Raw genomic sequence first — 19,915 nt, 5'->3', positions numbered from 1 at the left:
TCTTAAATATATTCATACACGTTCTTGAAACATCTTAAGGAATACGTACTTTTCAAATCACGTATAACTAAATTAAAAATAATATACTTAGATGTCAAGTAATACAAAATACTTAATCCAAGTTACTTGTATTAGTGTTTCACGTTATATCAAGGTAGGCCTTTGTAATTATCCTTTATTTTAAATGAATTAAAAGGTTTTTAAACATAATTAAATAACCATATGTTTTTTCTTTGCTTATTAACAATGTCAAAAACAGATCGATTAAGATGATCGAACTGCTGTGGCTTTATGCACCAATCAAGACGCTTCTTCACAAAACCGAGAGCGGTTCAATGGATTGAAAAACCAGTAAAACATGTAATTTGACCGGGTTAGAAGAAGGTAACTGATTGATCCAGGTTTTAATACGTAAATCTCTTTTAGTTGATAAACATTACTTGTTAGACAATTTAGGAGCCGAGTTCTCGCCTCTCGGCTATAAGCAAAATGCGCATTAAAAATGACTCGTAAAAGACTATACTAAAAGAATCACCTAAATGAAATACACGTGAATGTGAGATGTTTAAACTATAAATAATAAGATATATATGGGGGTAACGAATAAAAAAGAAATGGTAACCATATAAACGCGACTAGCCGAGCCAAGTCTGAGCTCAACTATGCTTGTTTAGATTTATGAGATCCGGAGCTTAGCTCGGCTTGTTTCAAACACTTTTTTCTAAAGCTCGAGCTCGACAATAACTCAACTTGTTTATTATTTACTAATTAGTTTTTATACATGTCAATTATTATTATTTATTTTGGGAAAAAAACTTAAATGAGCCTAAGATCAGCTCGAGCTCGTGTGCAGTGCCTTAAACGAGCCAAAGTTATGCTCAAGCTTGGTTGTGCAGTGTAAAATTAATACATATAAATCCGAAAGAATTAAATTTATATACGCACAAGGCTTGTTGATAGCTAAATGAGCTTTATTTGAGGCTCAGAATCGGTTTGGGCTTGATAAGGCTCGGGTCAGGTTTGAAAAGGCTCATGTCATTATAAGCTTTTTATCGATCCCATTTCGATTACCATAATTTTCCATTTTTTTACAAATAATAACAAAACTCATGTTTACCTCATTTACAAAAGTGTTAAATAAAAGTGTGTAGTAAAAATTTTGAACTTAAATTGCATCATGAGTGGGGCTATAAACATTATGGTATTATATGCAATTATATGTTACCTGGCCCATGCTATGCTATATAAGTCCAAAATGCTAGTTAAACTTTGATCTCCAGACCCAATCCCATCACTCTCCGGTACGAATTGTCTTGCTTGAAAAATCTCAAGTTGTATGTATTATCGAAAGCTATATGCGCACGTAACGTTAAAAACATGTCTTCGTACTTAAAAAATATTGTGTAACACGAGTTAGAAACACCCTAAATTTAGCGTCAACGTTGGTGAGACTCGTATGATCAGTGTTGTTTTTCGACATCATTGACGAGACGCAAATTAGTTATGTTTATATGAGATAAGTATGGCATAATGTGGTTATTTAAATTTGGAAATAGTGTGATTAATTTGTGCCTGTTGAATTTGTTATGCTTATGCCGGGATTCTTTCGAGTAGGTAATGTTGCGTTCGTAGGCCTTTGTCTAGGCCCGTTTTTCAGTTGAAGTCAAAATTGAAGACGGGTGCGGGGTGACAAGCCCTAAGCGCAACCCATTAATATCTTGTTTAGTAAGTAATAAACTCTAGTTTAGTCTTGTGAAGGTTCGAACTTACTGATGTTGAGGAATCAGCGGATGAGTTGATATTTATATGATGCTACGTACTTGTAATCGTTGTCAATTAATAAAGAATGTCTGGTTGTCACCCGTGGATGTATGTTAGTTTAAAACGAACCATGTTAAATCCTTGTGATCGTTTTATTGCTTTTGTATTTGTGTTCGGTTCGTGTGTTCGTTAATCCTAACACGTGTAAAACCATCATATGATCAATTGCACTACATTAAGATTTATACATACTCCACTTATTTGACCCATTTAAAATTGTTACATAATTCAAGTTATTATAATTTATATGTTTTGACATAATTAACTTTTAATCAACGAAAATAAAACAAAACATGCTAAATTTAGTTTCATAGTCTCAAAACCTTAAAACAACACTATCTGACAACAAACAAACCGATAAAAAAACATAAACCCGAAACTCGAAAACACCTAAATTCTCAGCTCGGCACACCCGAGAATCGTCCCCTGACACCGGGTCATCGAGGCCGCTTTCTGCCAAACGGGTCTCTCATTCCCGAGTGCCAAAACATCAACATCCGACATCTTTTTAATATCCCAGTTCCATCCTTCGGGCCCGATCACGCCTCCTATCACATAAATATCATCCCGAAAACCCATCATAGCAAACCTGATTCGCCTCTTGAATTCCGAGGCCGAAATCACCACTTTCCTCGAATCCTTATCCTGTTTGTAAATAAGCCCGTGACTCATCACGTATAATGACCCGTTAACCACCGTCATCGGGCCTTGAACCCACGAATGCTCATAAACCCGCCACCCGTCTTTGGTCAACACCTGAACCGTGGTCAAACCTTTGTGCACCACGTGCACCTCGCCACCGATTACCAAACCAGTACACCCCGAGTTATGCGTGTGGTAAAGATCGGGAATCGAAACCCAAACGTCTTTCTCCGGGTCGTAAACTTCCACTTTCGATATCGATTTCCGACAAGTTGTAAACCCGCCTGCGACTAGTATCTTCCCGTTTAACACACAACACGCGAACATGGTCTGCGGGACGATCATGGCGGCCCGTTGGGCCCACTGTCGGGTAAACGGGTCATACGCCCACACCTCGTTTGTTGCAAAGCTCCCGTCTTGGTCTCCAGTCAACGGGTCAACCGCGTCACTACCGCCACCAAGAACAAACAATTTACCCGCGGTCGACACGACACCGAAATGAGCCAAATTTCTAACTTTCGAAGGAAGGATCGGGAGAGTGATCCAAAGGTCTCGGGTCGGGTCGTAAATCTGCCACACGTTTTCCGGGTCGAACGCGCATACGCACAAAAGGTTTTCACGGGCTTTAACTTCTTCACGGGCTTTATATAGCTCCGTGCTGTGAAGCGCTTCCCGCCAAGAACGGGAAACTATTTCTAGTTTCGGGAAAAGGTAAAACGGGACCCGTGCGAGACATCGGACCGCAACAGCATCGGGAAGACCTTCAATGAGAACCATAATTATACAAAGTACAGCAACCTGTTAAGAACCAAAAAGACGAAAACACCCTTTAATTCCGACATAATGAAACCTTAAAATGAAAGAAAATGAACATGATCTTATTAAGCGGTTTATGCAAAACAATCACATAATACGTGTCGGTAAGCAATCCGAAACACCCTCAAAATTGGTTATCTACTTATTATATTGCATCCAGGGGTGTGCATGAAACCGAAAAAACTAAAAAGACCAAACTGAAACAAAACCTACGGTTTGGTTATATGTTTTTGTAAAAACCAAACTTACAGTTCGGTTCTGGTTTGCATGAAATAACTAATAAAAGCCGAAAAACAAAACCAAACCAAACTAAATTTATGGATTTTCATTTTTTTACTTTTTATTTGAAGTAATTTGTAAGAATATAATCAATATGTAACTCGTAATATTTTTGTACAAATGTATATATTTAACTGGTTATTAATCAACAAAATGATTTACGCCAAATTCATTATTTTGGCCAATTTTCTTTTTTCTTCAAAAATTTTCAGGCTCAAATGGCAATACCGGAAAAAACCGAACCCAAATTAAAACCAAATGGTTATCAAAATGTCAAAAACCGAAGTTTTGAATTTTGGTTCGGTTTTAGCCCAAAACCAAACCAAACTGAACACAAACCGAAGACCGAATTATTCAGGCCGAAATTCATTATTTTTGGGCATATACTTTTTGGTCCAAAATGTTCAAGCTCAAATGACAAAACTGAAAAAACCAAACCGAACATTTTCAAAAACCGAAGTTACAGTTTTTGGTTCGGTCCTAGCCCAAAACAAACCCAAACTGAAACTGAACGTTTTCAAAAATTTAAAAACCGAAGTTTCAGTTTTAGCCCAAACCAACCCAAACTGAACCCTAACCAAACCGAATGATTTAGGCCGAAATTCATTAATTTGGGGCATATACTTTTTGGTCCAAAATGTTCAAAGCTCAAATGACAAAACTGAAAAAATTGAAACCGAACGTTTTCAAAAATTCAAAAACCGAAGTTACAGTTTTTTGGTTCGGTCTTTAGCCCAAACCAACCCAAACTGAACCGAAAAACCAAAACCGAAAGGTTTACAAAGATTTAAAACCCAAAGTTTCGATTTTCGGTTTGATTTTAGCCCAAACCCGAACCGGAAAACCGAAACTGAACAATTTTCAAAAATTCAAAACCCGAAGTTTCAGTTTTTGATTCGATTTTAACCCAAACCGAACCACACACACCCCTAACTATTTCCAAACACACAACAAGCAGATAACTAGTTTCAATTCATCAAACAATACCAATATGAGAGATCTAAATTAATAACAATTCTAAATCATCTTAATCAAACAATTAGATCAATAACAACTCTCACAATAATCACAAACTAACAAATTATTATCTCCAACAATGCACAATCTATATAAATATATATATATATATATCCTTAATCTTATATATTTGTTTTGATTAAACAAAAAACAACAAACACAATAATTACCTTTAGAGATTTGATGATGAAGTGGTGGTGGTGGGTGTGAAGACGATGGTGAATTTAATTTTGTCGGTTTGGTTTTGGTTTTGATTTATTTATTTATATATATATAATATTTATAATTATAAATAAATATATAATAATAATAATAATAATAATATAGATGAAGAGAGAAAGGGTAAGAGGTACGGAAAGACGAAGTGCAGTGGATTGGATTCCAACATGTTATGTTCATATGTTGTGTTGTTTTAAGGACAAAGAGATTGCGTGTGAATTGTGTTATTATTTATTAATAAATAAATAATAATAGTAATAATAATAATATTGTTATTATTAATATTGACATGAAAGTTCCAAAAGGATATTCCATAAAGATGTTCTTGTGATTATTATTATTCGAGTGTATTTGGATTTTATATTCGATGCCTTCAATTGGAAGTAGTCGTAGTAGTAGTTATGAGAATAATATGATGGCTATGGTTTTCTTACATACAAACCGGTTTAGGTTAAGATCGGTTCAGTTTGGTCAACAAAAGTCAAAACCGGTTTATGATTGGTTTCGGTTCGGGTTGAAACCAGTTTCTTTCCATGTCACAATCGGTTTTGGTTCGGGTTTTGACCGGTTTTTGTCCGTTTCGATTCGTTTAATCGGTTTTGGTGAATAAAATTACAAGCTGGTTCCGAACCTACGGTTTCAAACGGTTCCAAACCGATTTCTAGATAATTGGTTACAACCGGTTCGGTTTCGGTTTGATTTTCGGGTCGGTTCGGTTAACCAGTTTGTTTGCCCACCTCTAATATGTAGTGGAGCGTTTTGGGCTCCATAACTCTCCCCAAAACGTCACCCACCGCCCTCTCCTAAGTTTTGGTCAAGTTTTAGGTTGGGAGTTATGTAAATAACGCTAGTTTGTGAGAGATAAGGAATTAAGTGGTAATGATTGTATGAAAGTTATGAGTTTTTTTATCATTATACCGCTTTTTACAAAACTCTCCAATGCTGACTAGATCGCCACGTGACTATGCATGGTCTTGGCTTTTGTCAATAATAAATAATGTGTTAATCGGTTGATATTTAGACCGCTCATAATAGGGTGGAGACAAGTGTCATAACTCATAACTCATAACCAATGTTGTAAAAGTCTTGACTAGACGCCGATTAATCACCGATTAATCGCTAGTCGTTGCCCCCACCGACTTGTCACCGATTAATCCCCATTTGTCCAAAATCATTAATCCCCGACTAATCTCTGTTAATCCCGATTAATCGTTAGTCGTTACCTACCGCATGACTAGCGTCTAGGGATTTCTACACGCTGGTCACACCTCACAAGCGTCTTCATGTTGAATAGCGACATTGAACATCTGGTCGGCCTTTTGTGCCTTGCTTTTTATCAGCGACACTCTATATCCTCTCACGGCATCCATCTGAGCATGCCTGTCTTGAAGGATATTTCAAGTGTTCTTTCTATGTCTTCATATACGATACGATCATAAATACAATACGAGCGGTGGGCTTAAATTTTCTTATTTTACTGGTGTTAGTATATTTAATTTTATAGTTTGACTTAGCTAAAAGACTAAAACAACTTTAAAATAATGCAAATGATGTTATATTTGTTAAATTAGATATGTTCAAGTCAAGCTATGTTATTTGATTTGTTGGTTAATTGATTTGTGACAAAGAAGACATTTATGATAATTGATAAAAGTCAAGACCCTAATAGTTATTGTGCATTTCGCTTAATCATCGCCCAAACGTTTGAAGTTCTTAACAATAACATATTGTTTATATATTAGGGTTTCGTATTATTAAAATTGTCACAACCTTCAATTTCTATTCTTACTTAGAGCATTGGTATTATATATGCTTAACTAATACTGTATATAAGGCAATTTAGATAAGAGTCAGGCTTATTTCAGGAGGTCGTCAGTTTGAATCCGAGCCATACGGGGGTTTTATCCTGCTTGCGTTACGCCAGAGGGTTACGACTCTTTTGGCGTTAACTAGTGTCACGTGGCATCAGGGATGAAGGTTCCTCCGAGGACGAAGGAGGACCCGAAAACCAGGGGTTATGCCCTTCGGAAGAAACTCTATAGGGGTTCCATAAGGTGGTTGGCCGCAAACCGACCTACAATCACCTACTCACACTGAAGATTGTTGTCTTTCTAAAAAATAAATTTGAATTTCCAACTCTATCTTCATCTTCAAAACATAAAAATTTTAAAGATTGAGTATTCACTATTCAAAGCATTAGAGCACTCACGTCTCTTTCTTCAGTTCTATCTATATAATCTAACTAAAAACATCATTTTCTCCAATCCAGATAAACGCATGTGACTTCGCGAATTCACAACACACGTGATACGACTCCTATTGAATTATAAAAGTCCACGTTTTGTTTGTATTAATCTGTTAGACCTAATAGAGGATTAGATAATAATGGAAAATTGTAACATGTTATTTGTAGAACACAAAATAATAATCGTGAACTTATTTGTGACAAGATTTTGGGAAACATAAACATTTGGGCCTAATATTTTAGATTGTGTTAATAACTATAGCATGGACCCTAATAGTTAAATGGACTCTTTTATGTGAAATTTTTCCGACCCAAAAGGCCTTAAATTTCTAACGTTTAATTGTGTGAACTCATAAGAAAAAAAAATCATGGAGCCGTCACTAATCTTTTACGCTGGTATAACATGATTATAACACTAAAGTATATATGCGAGTCTACGTAGTGATAGTATTGGAGTTACACAATTTACAAGATATGTAAAAGTTTTCTTACACAAATCAATATAAAACATATACAACACAATACAATAGGTCACAAATTTTAATAATGATAGATACACGCACAACACACCACACCCTAGACAAAGTAGTAACTATAGATAACATACTTAAAGATATAAGTTAAGCAACATGGTGAGACAAATATATTGTTGCTATGAAGATCAAAACACAAGTGGCATAAAATGGTAGGTTTTGGATGGTTGCACCAGATGCGCCCGTACTTGGTTTAGTCTTCGACCCGCTTCCTGCAATATATGTAGAAACCATGAGCTAGAGATTGTTTTTATTTGCGAAAATGGATAATAAATGATTGCCTTTTTTTTGGATTCGGAGGCATTTTAAAAATATGAATAGTATGACAAATATAAAAAGATTCGTAGTATATGGTTTATTGAATCATTTACCCGAAGGTGAATCTGCTGGGGTAGAGCCCGTGGGTCCATTAGCGCCCTCTGATAATAAAATAGTTCAAGTTACGACTTACGACACAATAAAAATTTAAAAATCTCAACATTACAAACCATTACACAAATGAAAGTAACTAAATGGTCTTGACATACCATTACATCGGCTAACCGGGGGAGTTTGGATATTACAAGCACCAGGTAACGCGAGTGCCAAAGTTTGATTAATGTTCAAACCCGTGGGTGCACCATTACCATCTCCGGTGAACACACAAAGGCACCTCGGCTGTGATTGAACCACGCTGGCTAGTTGTGAGCAACAAGAAGTTGACGGAGTTGATGAGTTTCCAGACACGTACCCAAGACACGGGCTCAAGCTCACTATTGCCGTGGTGCATTCCTGTTGAGCCATGGCTAGACCACATAGCATGATCATGGCTAGACCAAATAACTCAAATTGGTTTGAAGTCATTTTTAATTAGTGATGTATATATTTAGCAAAAGAGTTTAGGAAGTATATTTATATGATACATTTGGAATATGGAACATGTAATAATATATGTTTATGTGGATATTGGTGGCCTACTTTTGTTTATTTACATTAATTAATATTCGAAGTTCATAAGTATTTTATTGTTTTGGATATTTGATCTAAATTAAAAACCTATAGTTAATTAACAAAAGTAGGCTAACTGCAAATAGATAATATTTGTTTATCACAAAAAATCGCCACCATTTTGTTTACCTGGATTTAAGAGAGGGATAACGTTCATTTAACCGGTTAATATTGATAAAATAACGATAAAACATATATTTGACCAGTCAAGTCTCAAAATGTTCATTAAAAATTCGTCAATTTGATAACTTTTTAAGCATATTACTGTATGAAATTTTTAACGAACTAGATTTTACCACTTGTCCAAAAATCTTGTTAGAAACAAAAAAAATTCGTTGGAAGTCAAAATGGTCTTGTCATGGGCCTAAAAATTTTGTTGGGCGCCAAAATAATCTAGTCAGATGCCTACATAATCTTGCCGGCTCTGATGGTTAAACAGAAGAAAAACTAGTGACCCATTGGTTATAATGACGGGCGGGAGAATCTGGTTGGTTAAAAATTTCAGTTAAGTAATGATTTAAAAGTGATTGGGTCGACGAGTTCTAAGGTGGACATTACGAGAATTGGTTGATCAAATGCGTATTTTATTAACATTAATAGGTTAAATGGGTGTTTTGGTCATTTTTCATTAAATCTGTAAAATATAGCCTAATCATCTATATTCTATATTTTAGTAATTTTACATTTTTAGGAACCACTAAACCAATCCCAAGTTAAAATTAAGGTGGCCATCCATTCATGTGTGTCGGATTCTACAAACAAAACCTTAAATCATACATGATTTTAGGACAACCACAACATTCAAACAAACAGTTCTATAAATGATAACCCAAACCATCACATTGAATCACATCATATCAAGACAATTAATAAACCATTAGTTAGCGTAATGGCGTCTAAAAAAGTTTCCGCGGCGCTACTAGCGCTCATGGTCATGTTGGTTGTAGCACGTGCCACCGACAATGAAGCACGAGACAACGCTCCCGAACCGGAAGACTTTGCCGATTGTGAAAAGAAATGTGTAGATGAAGGCAATGCTAGTTCCTTTTGCACATTGAAGTGTGAGAAAGACTTTCACACGAAAGGAAAAATTGGTTCGTCATTTATTTAAAGTTATTTTTAGAACAACACAAATATATATTTATTTGACCTCACAAAGTGAAGTGTGTTTGCACTTTGCACATGTCAGTCAACGGTGCTTCCTACTAATTACACGGTGCCACATTGTAAAAATTTGGTTGAACCAACCAGTTTCTTAAAAATCTTACCACAATTTGTTATTACATATCTACATATCGAATTTGGTGAGGACCGATGATATTTTTTATAAGTTCCGAACAAATTTCAATGTGATTTGGCCAGATTCTTTGTAAGTTTCGAGTAAATTTAATGTTAGGACTGGCGATATGTTTGTGAGTCTCAAACAAATTTATGTGAGTGGCGAAATTTTTGGTCACAACCAAATTTTGTGATTCCCGGCCAAATTTTTGTGAGTCATGGCGATTTTGTTCAATATAATAAAAAATAAAAAAAATATTTTTTTTAAGGAAAATGAGTCTCTAATGGACATTTTGAGGATTTTCTTTTCGTAAAACTATGAAAAATTGTTAGATTTTGTAGAATCTTCTTTGTACTTTTTGCATAAGTTTAGATATTTTCTTGATCATGATAGTATAATATCTTACATGTTTTTAAAATGTATCATTCTTGCATTTGACATTTGTATTGTTTAATGTTTGCAGCTAGACGTTTTGGTAGATAATTGTTTGACACCCGAGCATGGTCAAGATTCGAGTACGAATACATACATATTAATCTAACGTGAAGGAAGCTTTTATATTCACATTTGTTTTTCATTTATTTGATTATTTCTTGTAATTATATATTCACAATATTGTATTTTTCACACGTCTTTATTTAAAAATATGTAATAGTACTGCATTGACATGTAATTATATGTTATCAAGCTTCTTCATTTCCTCATTATTAAAATCCTATATCCTTAAAAATTACATTAAAAATATTTAGTTAATAATAAAGCACATTAATAATAATTAAATTAATAAAAGAAAATATCAAATTACCAATTCTATCGCAAATTAGCAACCAGTGTTGATGAATATATATTTATGTGATGAAGGGTTTTATCTTAATTAACTTAAGTATCTTATTATATGCTACCCGAGCATAACAAGGCGATAGATGTTTTAACGAAAACTTGAGTATGTTATTTTTTCATAACTAATAATTGAATAGCAAAAATATTAAATTCAATCCAATCAAATAAGTTTTTAAGGAAAGTATATACACAGTAACATATGTTTTAATTGACATGTAACATTAGTCCACAAAATTGTATACCCTAGTCTTTTATTAAACAAGAATTAAGAAAGAATCATATCAACTAATGCCTTCATGTAAAGATGGCATTTTTCTTCAAAATCCACCAAGAAAAAATTCATCAGCAACTTATTTCAAGTTTTTATTTTACGGGTCGTAATGGGGTGCTTGCGGGTTTGATTTAAGCGTACAAATCCAGCATAATTACCCGATTAGCGACGTCTTTCTTGTTATTTTCAAACAATTGCCCAATGATAAATGAAGTTCAAAAGTCCTGTATAATCAAGAAACATAACACGTTAAATCAAAATTTTAAATGAATTGGGGGGGGGGGGGGGGGGGTTTGCCTAAAAACTGTTCATCTGCTTATTGCTTTTTAACGCAATAAGCAGGTTAAATAAGAAATCCCAAACACACCTTAAAAAAATTAAAAAAAAAAAACGTGACAACGAAAAAAGTCAAAAGGGTTGACCTTTACTTGGAATGCTGGAAGAATGTGCACGTGGTGGGCCCGCTCACTGAACAAACTAGCAAGGACGCGAGGTCGCTTGTCAGTTAAAACTAAGACCTTTATATCTACATGAATATGAATATGGTAACAGTTCTTCCACCTCAATCCTAGACGAATAACTAATGTTTCTCTTGAATCTTGTACGGTGTATGGATTCGACTTCTGCTAAAAACATGCTGTAAACGGGCCTATGATCTGAAAATCTAGACTCCCCTCGAACATATGACATTTGATGCAGCCCGTTACCATACCACAAGATACGATCGCACCTACAAAAATAATAAAAAGCATCAAAAATTTGAGAACACGGAGAATGAACCGGTCAGTTCGGCTTGGGTTGATTTTGGGCTCAAACGTTTAAAACCGTTTGGTTTTGCCATTTAAGCTTGAATCTTTTGGGCTGAAAAAAAGCCCAAAAATAATTAATTTGTGTATGAAGCCTTGACCATAATTTTTTTTAATCAATTAATAATTAATTGATTATTAAACATTTGGACCTAAACTTTTTAGGCTACACCATTTAGTAGCCTTTTAATAATTTATTTAACATTTTAAAATAAAACTATACTCTATAAATTCAATTAAAAAATGTAGGGTTCTTTTTCTTTTTTCATTTTTTTAAGGTTCGATTTAGCTTTTTCGGCTTTAGGTGCATGCAAAGTAGAACTGTAAATTCGGTTTCTGGAAAAAAAAAAACATAAAGAAACCAAACCATCAGTTTTGGGTTGATTTTGATTAGTTTAGTTACGGGTATGTTATTTTGGTTTCATGCACACCCTTAGGTTTACCAAGTTAAACATGTCAAATGAGTCAAAATTCTCTTAAATTGTATATTGATACATAAAGTCCTTTTAATAACTTTATTAAAATAATATATTTTAAGTAACCAGATTTTAAACACTAAATGTTTATAGAAAGTGAAATATTGAGGATTTTTATTTTTTGGTTCAACCTGACCCATTTTGACACGTATCCAACCCGACCTATCCATTTTGCCACCGCGTATACTTACCATGCAGGAGTTCTTCGTTTTTCTTTAGGACGCGTATCATATCCCGCGTATCGATCTGAATTTTTTGAATATTTATAAGTTGGAGGGAAATATATGCACCCTTCATTCCATCCTAGGAATACGCGCCCCCGCCTACGCTCTATTCGAAGCTGTTAATATATAAAAGATCATGCATTTTATATGTTTTATAACTTTAGAAATAAAAGATTGGAAAGTATAAAATTTATTGATATTTATAAGATTTTGGGACTTGCCTGGTCTTTTTCCAACAATGCCCTCCAGTTTCGCAGCTCAACCAAGGCCTTGGCCGACCGATATGAAAGGGCGATTCGGTAATTTAAGTCACCGAGCCATATTATTCGACTAGTCATTCAAAAGTAAAGTTTTAGTGTTGGGAAGTCTAGTTTGAAAACTATTAATAATAGCTAGATTGGTTTTGAACCCGATTTTGAAACCGGTTTGAGGGGACCCAGCCCGAACCGACCCAAGTGATTATAAACGATTTAGAACCCTACACATTGCGGTTTGAAACCGGTCAAACTCGAACTGAACAGGTTAAAACCGAGGCTCTAACCGGTCAAACCCGATAAACCAGGTTAAACCCCGAACCAGTTTCACAAAACCCCGGGGTTGACTTTGTTTGACCCAACCCGAACCGGTTTGTAACCCTATACCTTAAAACAGGTTTGAATCCGAGCCTAACTAGTTAAAACTAGAGGTGTACAAAACCGGTTTTAAACCCAAACCGAACCGGTTTGGTCAACAGCCGGTCAAAACCGGTTTGACTCAAACCGGTTTAGAAGCAGGATAGGACGGCATTGTCACGTCGGTTCGGTCGGTTTATAAACCGGTTTAACCGGTTTTCCTCAAACTGGTTCGGTTTTAAAACCAGTTTGGTAGATCTTAAGGGGAAACAGTCTTGAAACTGACGGTTTGGGTAGGTTTGGGAACCGGTTTGGGTGAAACTGTTTTAAACCCAAACCGGTTCGGTTCAGTTTGCCTAAAACCGGTCCCAAACCGGTTTTTTTGTACACCTCTAGTTAAAACTCGGTTTCAAACTGTTTTGATTTTCTTTGACCCAACCCGAACCGGTTTGGGCCAAAAGGCCAACTTGTACAACTCTCGGGTTTCAATTTTTGATCCATTTAGTCACAAACAGGTCAATTCAGGTTATGTTTAATCTCAAACGTGTCAAATTTATAAAACAAAAAAAAACAAATATATTAAAATAATATAATGCTTGTAATGACAAAAGGTGTTTCTATCTTTCTGACTTGACCCGGAACTTGTTTTGACCTGTTATCCAACTTGTCCATTTGCGACATCTAGTAAATATATAACACATGATCTTAGTATCTTACTCGTGGTCAAGAATCGTTTGAGGAGAGTTCTCGTCTCCGGTTTCTTGATCACGAGGAAACCGAGTTTTTCTCATGATTTCCATCACATCACAGTTTCTTCTGAGCTCATCTCCATCCTTTTGTCCTGATGTTAAGTGACTACATATGAAGCAAAAACTTGTTTGGTGCAATGACATACTTATTGATATTGAACCCTGAAATATTTTAATAATACAAATATTAGCTCAAATAGTAAAGATTTCATATAAACAAAACATGAGCGAACAACTTAAAATGTAGAGATTATTAAAAACGTGTACTATATTAATAGGACACAAGGTGTTTGGACATATCTGACATTGTACCTTGTTTCCAAGATAACCCATCAATCCTCTCCCCACACACGACACCTTCAAATTACGAACATCGTCTCTAATATCGCTCTTGACCCATATTGTTAAATATATCCCCACCATTTGCTTACTCGCAACCAAACAATATTTACAATTTTCCACCACCTTATCTCTCTCCTCCACTAAAAAAGATCCACAATAAGATAACGGGTCAGGTCCCAAACAAGGCCCGTTATCTTCATCTGACCCATTATCTTCATCTGAAGACCCAATACTGGGTCGGCCCCCAAACATGGCCCGGTCACTTACACTGAATCTACGGTCGAGTCTTGAATGAGGGATTACCACGTCATTGTCGGTCAACCTCATGCTTTGACTTTGGGAGTGAAAGGATCGGCGGTGGAGGAGAGAAGGCAGGTATTGGGTTAATGTTTCTTCGAAATCCGAATCAGACTCGACTGGTGGGTTGGGTATTGGTGGCGGGGTGTGGAGACCGTTGGTGGTTTCGGGTAGAGTGTTGAGTGTTTTTCGGATGAGCGCTAGCCATTTTTTGGCGGGGCCGTTGTCTTCGGTTCCGAGTACGTTTCCCGCGTTTAATGGGACGATTTCTTGGAACCTAATTAATAAATAATAAATGATTCAACTAGTTTATACCACTAGATAAAATTATAAAACAATAATAAAGTCAGTTATGTACAAATAAATAAAGTAATTATTATATTATTATTATTATTATTATTATTTTGAAATACAATAATAATAAGTACTCTAGTTATTTGTATGTTTACTTAAAAATTATTTGTATTTGATCCTAACACTGTCTTTTAAATAATTTTTTTTGTGACGATACAAATGTACGTCTTCCTCTCTCATTCGACCCGTTACAAGACTCAAAATTATTTTTTTTATAACTCACCCAAGAACATAAATGTGAGCACAAGGTGAATTATGTAACCACTCTTCAAGATTTAAGCCATTTGTCGGAGATTTTCCAGCCACATTCCAAGTAGCTACAAAGACCCTATTTCATTTTTTTAAATAAAAATAATAAATAAATAGAACCATAACTTATAAATAGTCTTGAAATCAATAGAAAAGTTTTCACAAACCTATAGTTATCAACATCTCGAACTTGCGCATGATCGGGATCAATCTTGTTCGTCTTAGGATAATTTGCGCTTCTTCTACTTGATCGTTCTGTTCATTTTCGTTATCGGTTTAGGCATAAAAATCAGAAATAAAAGATAAGTTGCAATAGAAAATAATATAGGAATTATACTAAATTATGCATGTTCATATAAGTATCATACTATTTCTATTATAACTTTGCATATAGGTTTTGTGACACCTTTCATTGATATTAACCTATTTCACTTGTGCGTTTACTCTAATCTATTTTACCTATTTTACGAATATGAAAAGAAAACCTTAACGTGAACCATGCGTTCAGATACATCGTTAAAAGTAAATAAGTCGAAAATAACACATTGTATACTAGAAAAAAAAATCTTTAAATTATGAAACATGTATCTCTTTTTCAGTTTTTCATGCTTCCACTTTGCATCAATCTCCTTATCTATAAAATCATGTAGAATTTATAAAAAAAATAATAAAAAATAAAATAAAAAATTTAACTTGAAGAGTGGTCCAAAAGTAATAAATGCATAAAATAGTCTGAAACTGTACCAGTTCTTGTTTTTCTGCTTTTCTTGATAGAACACGCCTCTTTTTCAGAAAACTTATTCCTCCATACTTCATCTCTACCTGAAAAAGGAAATCCAAAAATTAAAAAAATTAAAAAAAATTTAAAAAATTAAAAAAAATAGATGGTTATTGTCATTTGCCACAGTGTATTTAATTGTAACACAAAAAAGGGTTTGAATTGACAGATTTCAGATCAAATCACAGATCTTGACAGCAAACAAGAAAGAAAAAACAAAGAACAGATTTTGAGGAGCAAAGATGAACAGTTTTAAATTCCCAAATGCCACTTTTTGCAGAATAATAACATATTGTCACTGATGTTGAAATAAAGTAAATAAGTGAATAACAAGTCAACTAATGTTCCCATATATTATGATCATACAACACAAAAATAAATAAAAATAAAAAAATTATTAAATATTACCTCCATAAATAAAATCATCAGCATAAAAATTTTCAGCTTTGTTCTTCACATTGAACCATTTCTTGATTGTTTTAGGCCATGAAACCTTCATTGTGATCAGCATAAAGTCAAACTCTTAATATTTCAAATAAAAAAAGACCTTTTTGTTGGAGATTTCATCTCTCATTGCTTCAAATCCTCATAAAGATTAGCACCCACAAACTTAAATGCAGAACAAACAATATTTGATTCAAGAAAGATTCATAAAAATTGAATCTTTTTTGGTTTGACCAAACCAAATGAGTCAAAGAAACATGAAAGAGAATAAAAGATTGGATTTTTATGAATGCCCTGAAAGTGTGTTGAATGTAAGGTTACATATAGGGAAGAAAGTTGCAGTTTTTCAGCATTTTTGTTACATAATATGGAAACAAAGAGTTATATCAAAGAGAACTTTCTTGAGTGTTGCAGCCTATATGTGTTTGTGTGTTGCATATAGTAGTTATGGTTACAGGGAACAGAGGGAAACTGATGCTAAAAACTATAGGGCAAAGTTCAACTGAATGTCATATAATAATTTCTTTTATGGCATATGTATATTTTCTTTTAAAATATTAAGCACCAGTGTTCCGAGCCCATTCGGGTATTCATTCCAGAGAGTTCTGCTCTTGTAGCGGCACAACGGCTGTCAAGTGGCAGTTGGCGGTATGGTTTTCCGGGGAATGACTAAATCAAACTCTGAAGCCTGAAGCCAGTGTGGGCCCGTTAACACAACATGGTCTGGCTAGAGTGAGTCAACGGGACTCTAATTTGGAGGGTGCGGTAACCTAAACACATAAAGAAAGTCGTCGTTTTAAAAAAATTAGATTATTGTAAAAGACCGAACTCGTATAAACTATCGGTTTGAAATTTATACGGTTTGGTTTGCGGGTTTACAAGTTGGGTTTAACGGTTCGGGTGACAATTTAGAACCTGAATGGGTCATGTAAACTAAACCAGTTGTGTTCAACCTTTGTTATTTGTTCATTTTTAGAATATGTAGTTGTGTATATATGTGTAATATTCATAAACCATCTTTACAGTTTTTTTTTTAAATAATACAAGGTGAATAGTGTTTTTTTGTTAAATAAATAGATATACACCTGTCACAAGAAAAATTATTAGGGATGTACTATAAAACATATTTACATGTATATTTTATTTTATTTTGCATACTACATATTTATTTTTTCTTAAACCATTATTCTAACACACACACATGTATCTTTAAATTGTACTTTTTACAACTTAAAACTTCATAGATCACATTCTATATTAAATCACATAACTTTCTTTTAAAAAAATATTAAGTGATTAAATAGATTCACAATTTCAGGATTATGCTTTTGAGATGGATGCATTTGGACATGGAATTGTTATATGCAACACTTAGTGAATTTTATTGGGTATTGAGTTGCATGCCTTTCTTAAAGTCTCCAATTAATAGAGATTTGGTTTCTTTATCAAGTCCATGCATGAAGAATGAGTGTTGGTTGAACATAGTTTTGTGTTTTTGGGAGATTTCATAGGTGCAATTTCCTTAAATCTATCACTTTCTAATTAAAGAATGCATCAATTTATGCATCTTGCTTACCACTCTCCATTTCTTCAAGAACTTTGTCTTTAAAGAACCAAAACCAATGCATGGTCCCAACCAACATCATAACTTGTGTGTTCAATACAAATCCATATATGCTTCTTTTCCAAGAGTTAGAAGCTAGCTAACATTGCATATAAACTTATATAATCCAAACACACAAGTTTTAAAGATTTATTATCTTGGATTTGAGTTGTTTGATCGAGATCTTGATATGTAAGAATATTTGGGTCAGTTTAAAGACTTGTATGTATATTGATCTCTTATATGTTCAAAATAGTCGAAGTTAATGTGACATGTTATCTATATAACACCTGATATTTCAAGTTGTAAAATATTTTAATACCCTACATTTGATCGGTTTTAGCTCTTGAGAGGTAAGAGACTTTCAAGCGATTCTAAGTCTTGTGATTATACGTTGATATAATGTATGGTCACATGTTATGGCATTTAGTGTTTCTAATTCTAGATAGAAGTCGGCCCACGATCACGAAGATCCCTTTACGGTTTCTAATCCTAAACATAATCGACTCTATGATCTATGAATATAAAATACATTTTAAACATTTATAAGTGAATTTGGCTGATAAGAAACCAATAAGAGCCCAAAAAAACCAAAAAATTTGAACAAATTAAATCAATTAAGTATCAAACAATTCAATAGTAATGGACTTGTGTATAACTTAATAATATGTTTTATTGTGTCATTTTGGGAGGAAAATTTTTAATAGAAAGATCTTTCTTTTAGTACTCGTCTTGCGCATTCAAAATTTTAGAGAAGACCCTGGAAACCATGATTTTATAGTTAAAAATATTATTATTAATTGTGTGTGTTGGAGTATCCTTTTGTTTGATCAAGCTAACAAAGGTACTAAAGCTAAATTTTGGATTAAGCTCATGGATGTTTTGGGGAAAAAAATTGATGGTATGACTTGGATATCTTTTATAGTATAATTTAAACTCAAGTTGATATCTAAATAATTGGGAATCCTCCAACAAACCCTCTCATGTAGCCCACTACTCCTCTACTTCCTAAGGTTCCACTAGTGTTACAAAAAAAAAAACTATTTGGTCTATATTCTGTGTTGTTTTAAGGCATGTTCTATTTTATCTTAGCTGTCCTAAGATTAAAAAGAATTAAAAATAACTAATAAAATCTTTTTAAATTTGCCATTTGTCATTTACTCACTTCAACTTCATGGGGTTTTATTTAATTTTTTTTAATGACAAATATCATAACTATAGGCGTAGATGCTTTCTTGCATAACAGCTATTACTAGTAACACATAATGGAATAATTAAATAAAAATTATACATTGTTCAAAATGGGAAAAATAATATATAATGAAAGGGAACTTATAATGGGTAAACTAATGTATGATAAAAGCGTTATCAATGTACTTCTTTTCAATTAAAATCAACTTGCCAATGATTAATGAACAAATGGAAATATAAATAAGTAGATTAACATGACACTTTAAGGCTAATTGTTGTGTTTGAGTTAGTTAAACGTCACATCACTTTCACGTAGGTAATGACCCGTTAACTAGCACATTGTAGGTTAACTATTCATTAAATAAAACAAAAAAAAAATGTGATTGGTCATTTGGGGGGTGGCCTCGCCTTTTTCTCTCCTTAACGCTTGTTATTGTGTTAACCTACGCCTCTTGACTAACGACGCTTAAGGGGACACCACATCAGATTTAACGCCTCTTTTGTAGCCCTGCAACAAGCAGCCTAACTGCTCTTATATTAATATTAAAGATTAAAGATAGATGATCAAAAGTACCTATTTTTTAAACATGACATGCAAGGTCCTTTTTAACATGACATGCAATAAAATTGTTAAAAATTTAATCATAAGGTCATTAGGGGAAAGGTACGTACAAATACAATTGAGTTGGTTGGTGATTTGTCCCCTTTTAACCTTGTCTAGTATTATAAAGCATAGGGTACATAAAGATGCCTTGATTTATTATAATCTTAGTTTATTATGATTATAATTATAGATAACATTGTTTAAAACTTGAAAGTTATATGTTCATTTTTTATAAATC

At 33.9% G+C, this 19,915-nt stretch overlaps 3 protein-coding genes across 3 annotated transcripts; all 3 read right to left on the bottom strand.

Annotated features, from left to right (window-relative positions):
* Window positions 1-2,127: 2,127 nt before the first annotated feature.
* LOC143601109 (F-box/kelch-repeat protein SKIP30-like) lies at window positions 2,128-4,940 on the bottom strand. The gene is made up of 2 exons (XM_077078603.1): window positions 4,746-4,940; window positions 2,128-3,261 (listed from the first exon to the last, which is right to left on the bottom strand). Exon 2 carries the CDS (start codon window positions 3,238-3,240, stop codon window positions 2,212-2,214), a length of 1,029 nt encoding a protein of 342 aa, XP_076934718.1. The 5' UTR covers window positions 3,241-3,261; window positions 4,746-4,940; the 3' UTR covers window positions 2,128-2,211.
* A 2,591-nt stretch (window positions 4,941-7,531) lies between these two features.
* On the bottom strand, window positions 7,532-8,703 carry LOC143601106 (non-specific lipid transfer protein GPI-anchored 26-like). The gene is made up of 3 exons (XM_077078600.1): window positions 8,100-8,703; window positions 7,944-7,991; window positions 7,532-7,784 (listed from the first exon to the last, which is right to left on the bottom strand). Exons 1-3 carry the CDS (start codon window positions 8,413-8,415, stop codon window positions 7,660-7,662), a joined length of 489 nt encoding a protein of 162 aa, XP_076934715.1. The 5' UTR covers window positions 8,416-8,703; the 3' UTR covers window positions 7,532-7,659.
* Window positions 8,704-11,376: 2,673 nt separating this feature from the next.
* Window positions 11,377-16,535, bottom strand: LOC143601105 (type I inositol polyphosphate 5-phosphatase 4-like). The gene is made up of 10 exons (XM_077078599.1): window positions 16,383-16,535; window positions 16,244-16,328; window positions 15,802-15,879; window positions 15,225-15,312; window positions 15,032-15,136; window positions 14,128-14,731; window positions 13,784-13,977; window positions 12,677-12,785; window positions 12,423-12,571; window positions 11,377-11,679 (listed from the first exon to the last, which is right to left on the bottom strand). Exons 1-10 carry the CDS (start codon window positions 16,407-16,409, stop codon window positions 11,451-11,453), a joined length of 1,668 nt encoding a protein of 555 aa, XP_076934714.1. The 5' UTR covers window positions 16,410-16,535; the 3' UTR covers window positions 11,377-11,450.
* Between the last annotated feature and the right edge of the window lie 3,380 nt (window positions 16,536-19,915).

The sequence above is a fragment of the Bidens hawaiensis genome, unplaced genomic scaffold (genome assembly GCF_021521415.1).
Source record: "Bidens hawaiensis isolate Kalapana, Puna unplaced genomic scaffold, B.hawaiensis_p1.1 tig00055641_1, whole genome shotgun sequence".
Lineage (NCBI taxonomy): Eukaryota > Viridiplantae > Streptophyta > Magnoliopsida > Asterales > Asteraceae > Bidens > Bidens hawaiensis.
This window is presented reverse-complemented; position numbering and strand designations above follow the sequence as displayed.

What these genes read in the sequence shown, in the direction of transcription:
- LOC143601106 (XM_077078600.1), bottom strand. Translation starts at nt 8,415, where the DNA reads ATGACTTCAAACCAATTTGAGTTATTTGGTCTAGCCATGATCATGCTA. An exon ending in CCCGGTTAGCCGATGTAATG is followed by an intron (nt 7,992 to 8,099) that starts GTATGTCAAGAC and finishes TTTTATTATCAG; the next exon opens with AGGGCGCTAATGGACCCACG. An exon ending in CCCAGCAGATTCACCTTCGG is followed by an intron (nt 7,785 to 7,943) that starts GTAAATGATTCA and finishes CATATATTGCAG; the next exon opens with GAAGCGGGTCGAAGACTAAA.
- LOC143601105 (XM_077078599.1), bottom strand. Translation starts at nt 16,409, where the DNA reads ATGAGAGATGAAATCTCCAACAAAAAG. An exon ending in CGAGATGTTGATAACTATAG is followed by an intron (nt 15,137 to 15,224) that starts GTTTGTGAAAAC and finishes AAAATGAAATAG; the next exon opens with GGTCTTTGTAGCTACTTGGA. An exon ending in AAACGAAGAACTCCTGCATG is followed by an intron (nt 11,680 to 12,422) that starts GTAAGTATACGC and finishes TTATTTTTGTAG; the next exon opens with GTGCGATCGTATCTTGTGGT.
- LOC143601109 (XM_077078603.1), bottom strand. Translation starts at nt 3,240, where the DNA reads ATGGTTCTCATTGAAGGTCTTCCCGATGCTGTTGCGGTCCGATGTCTC.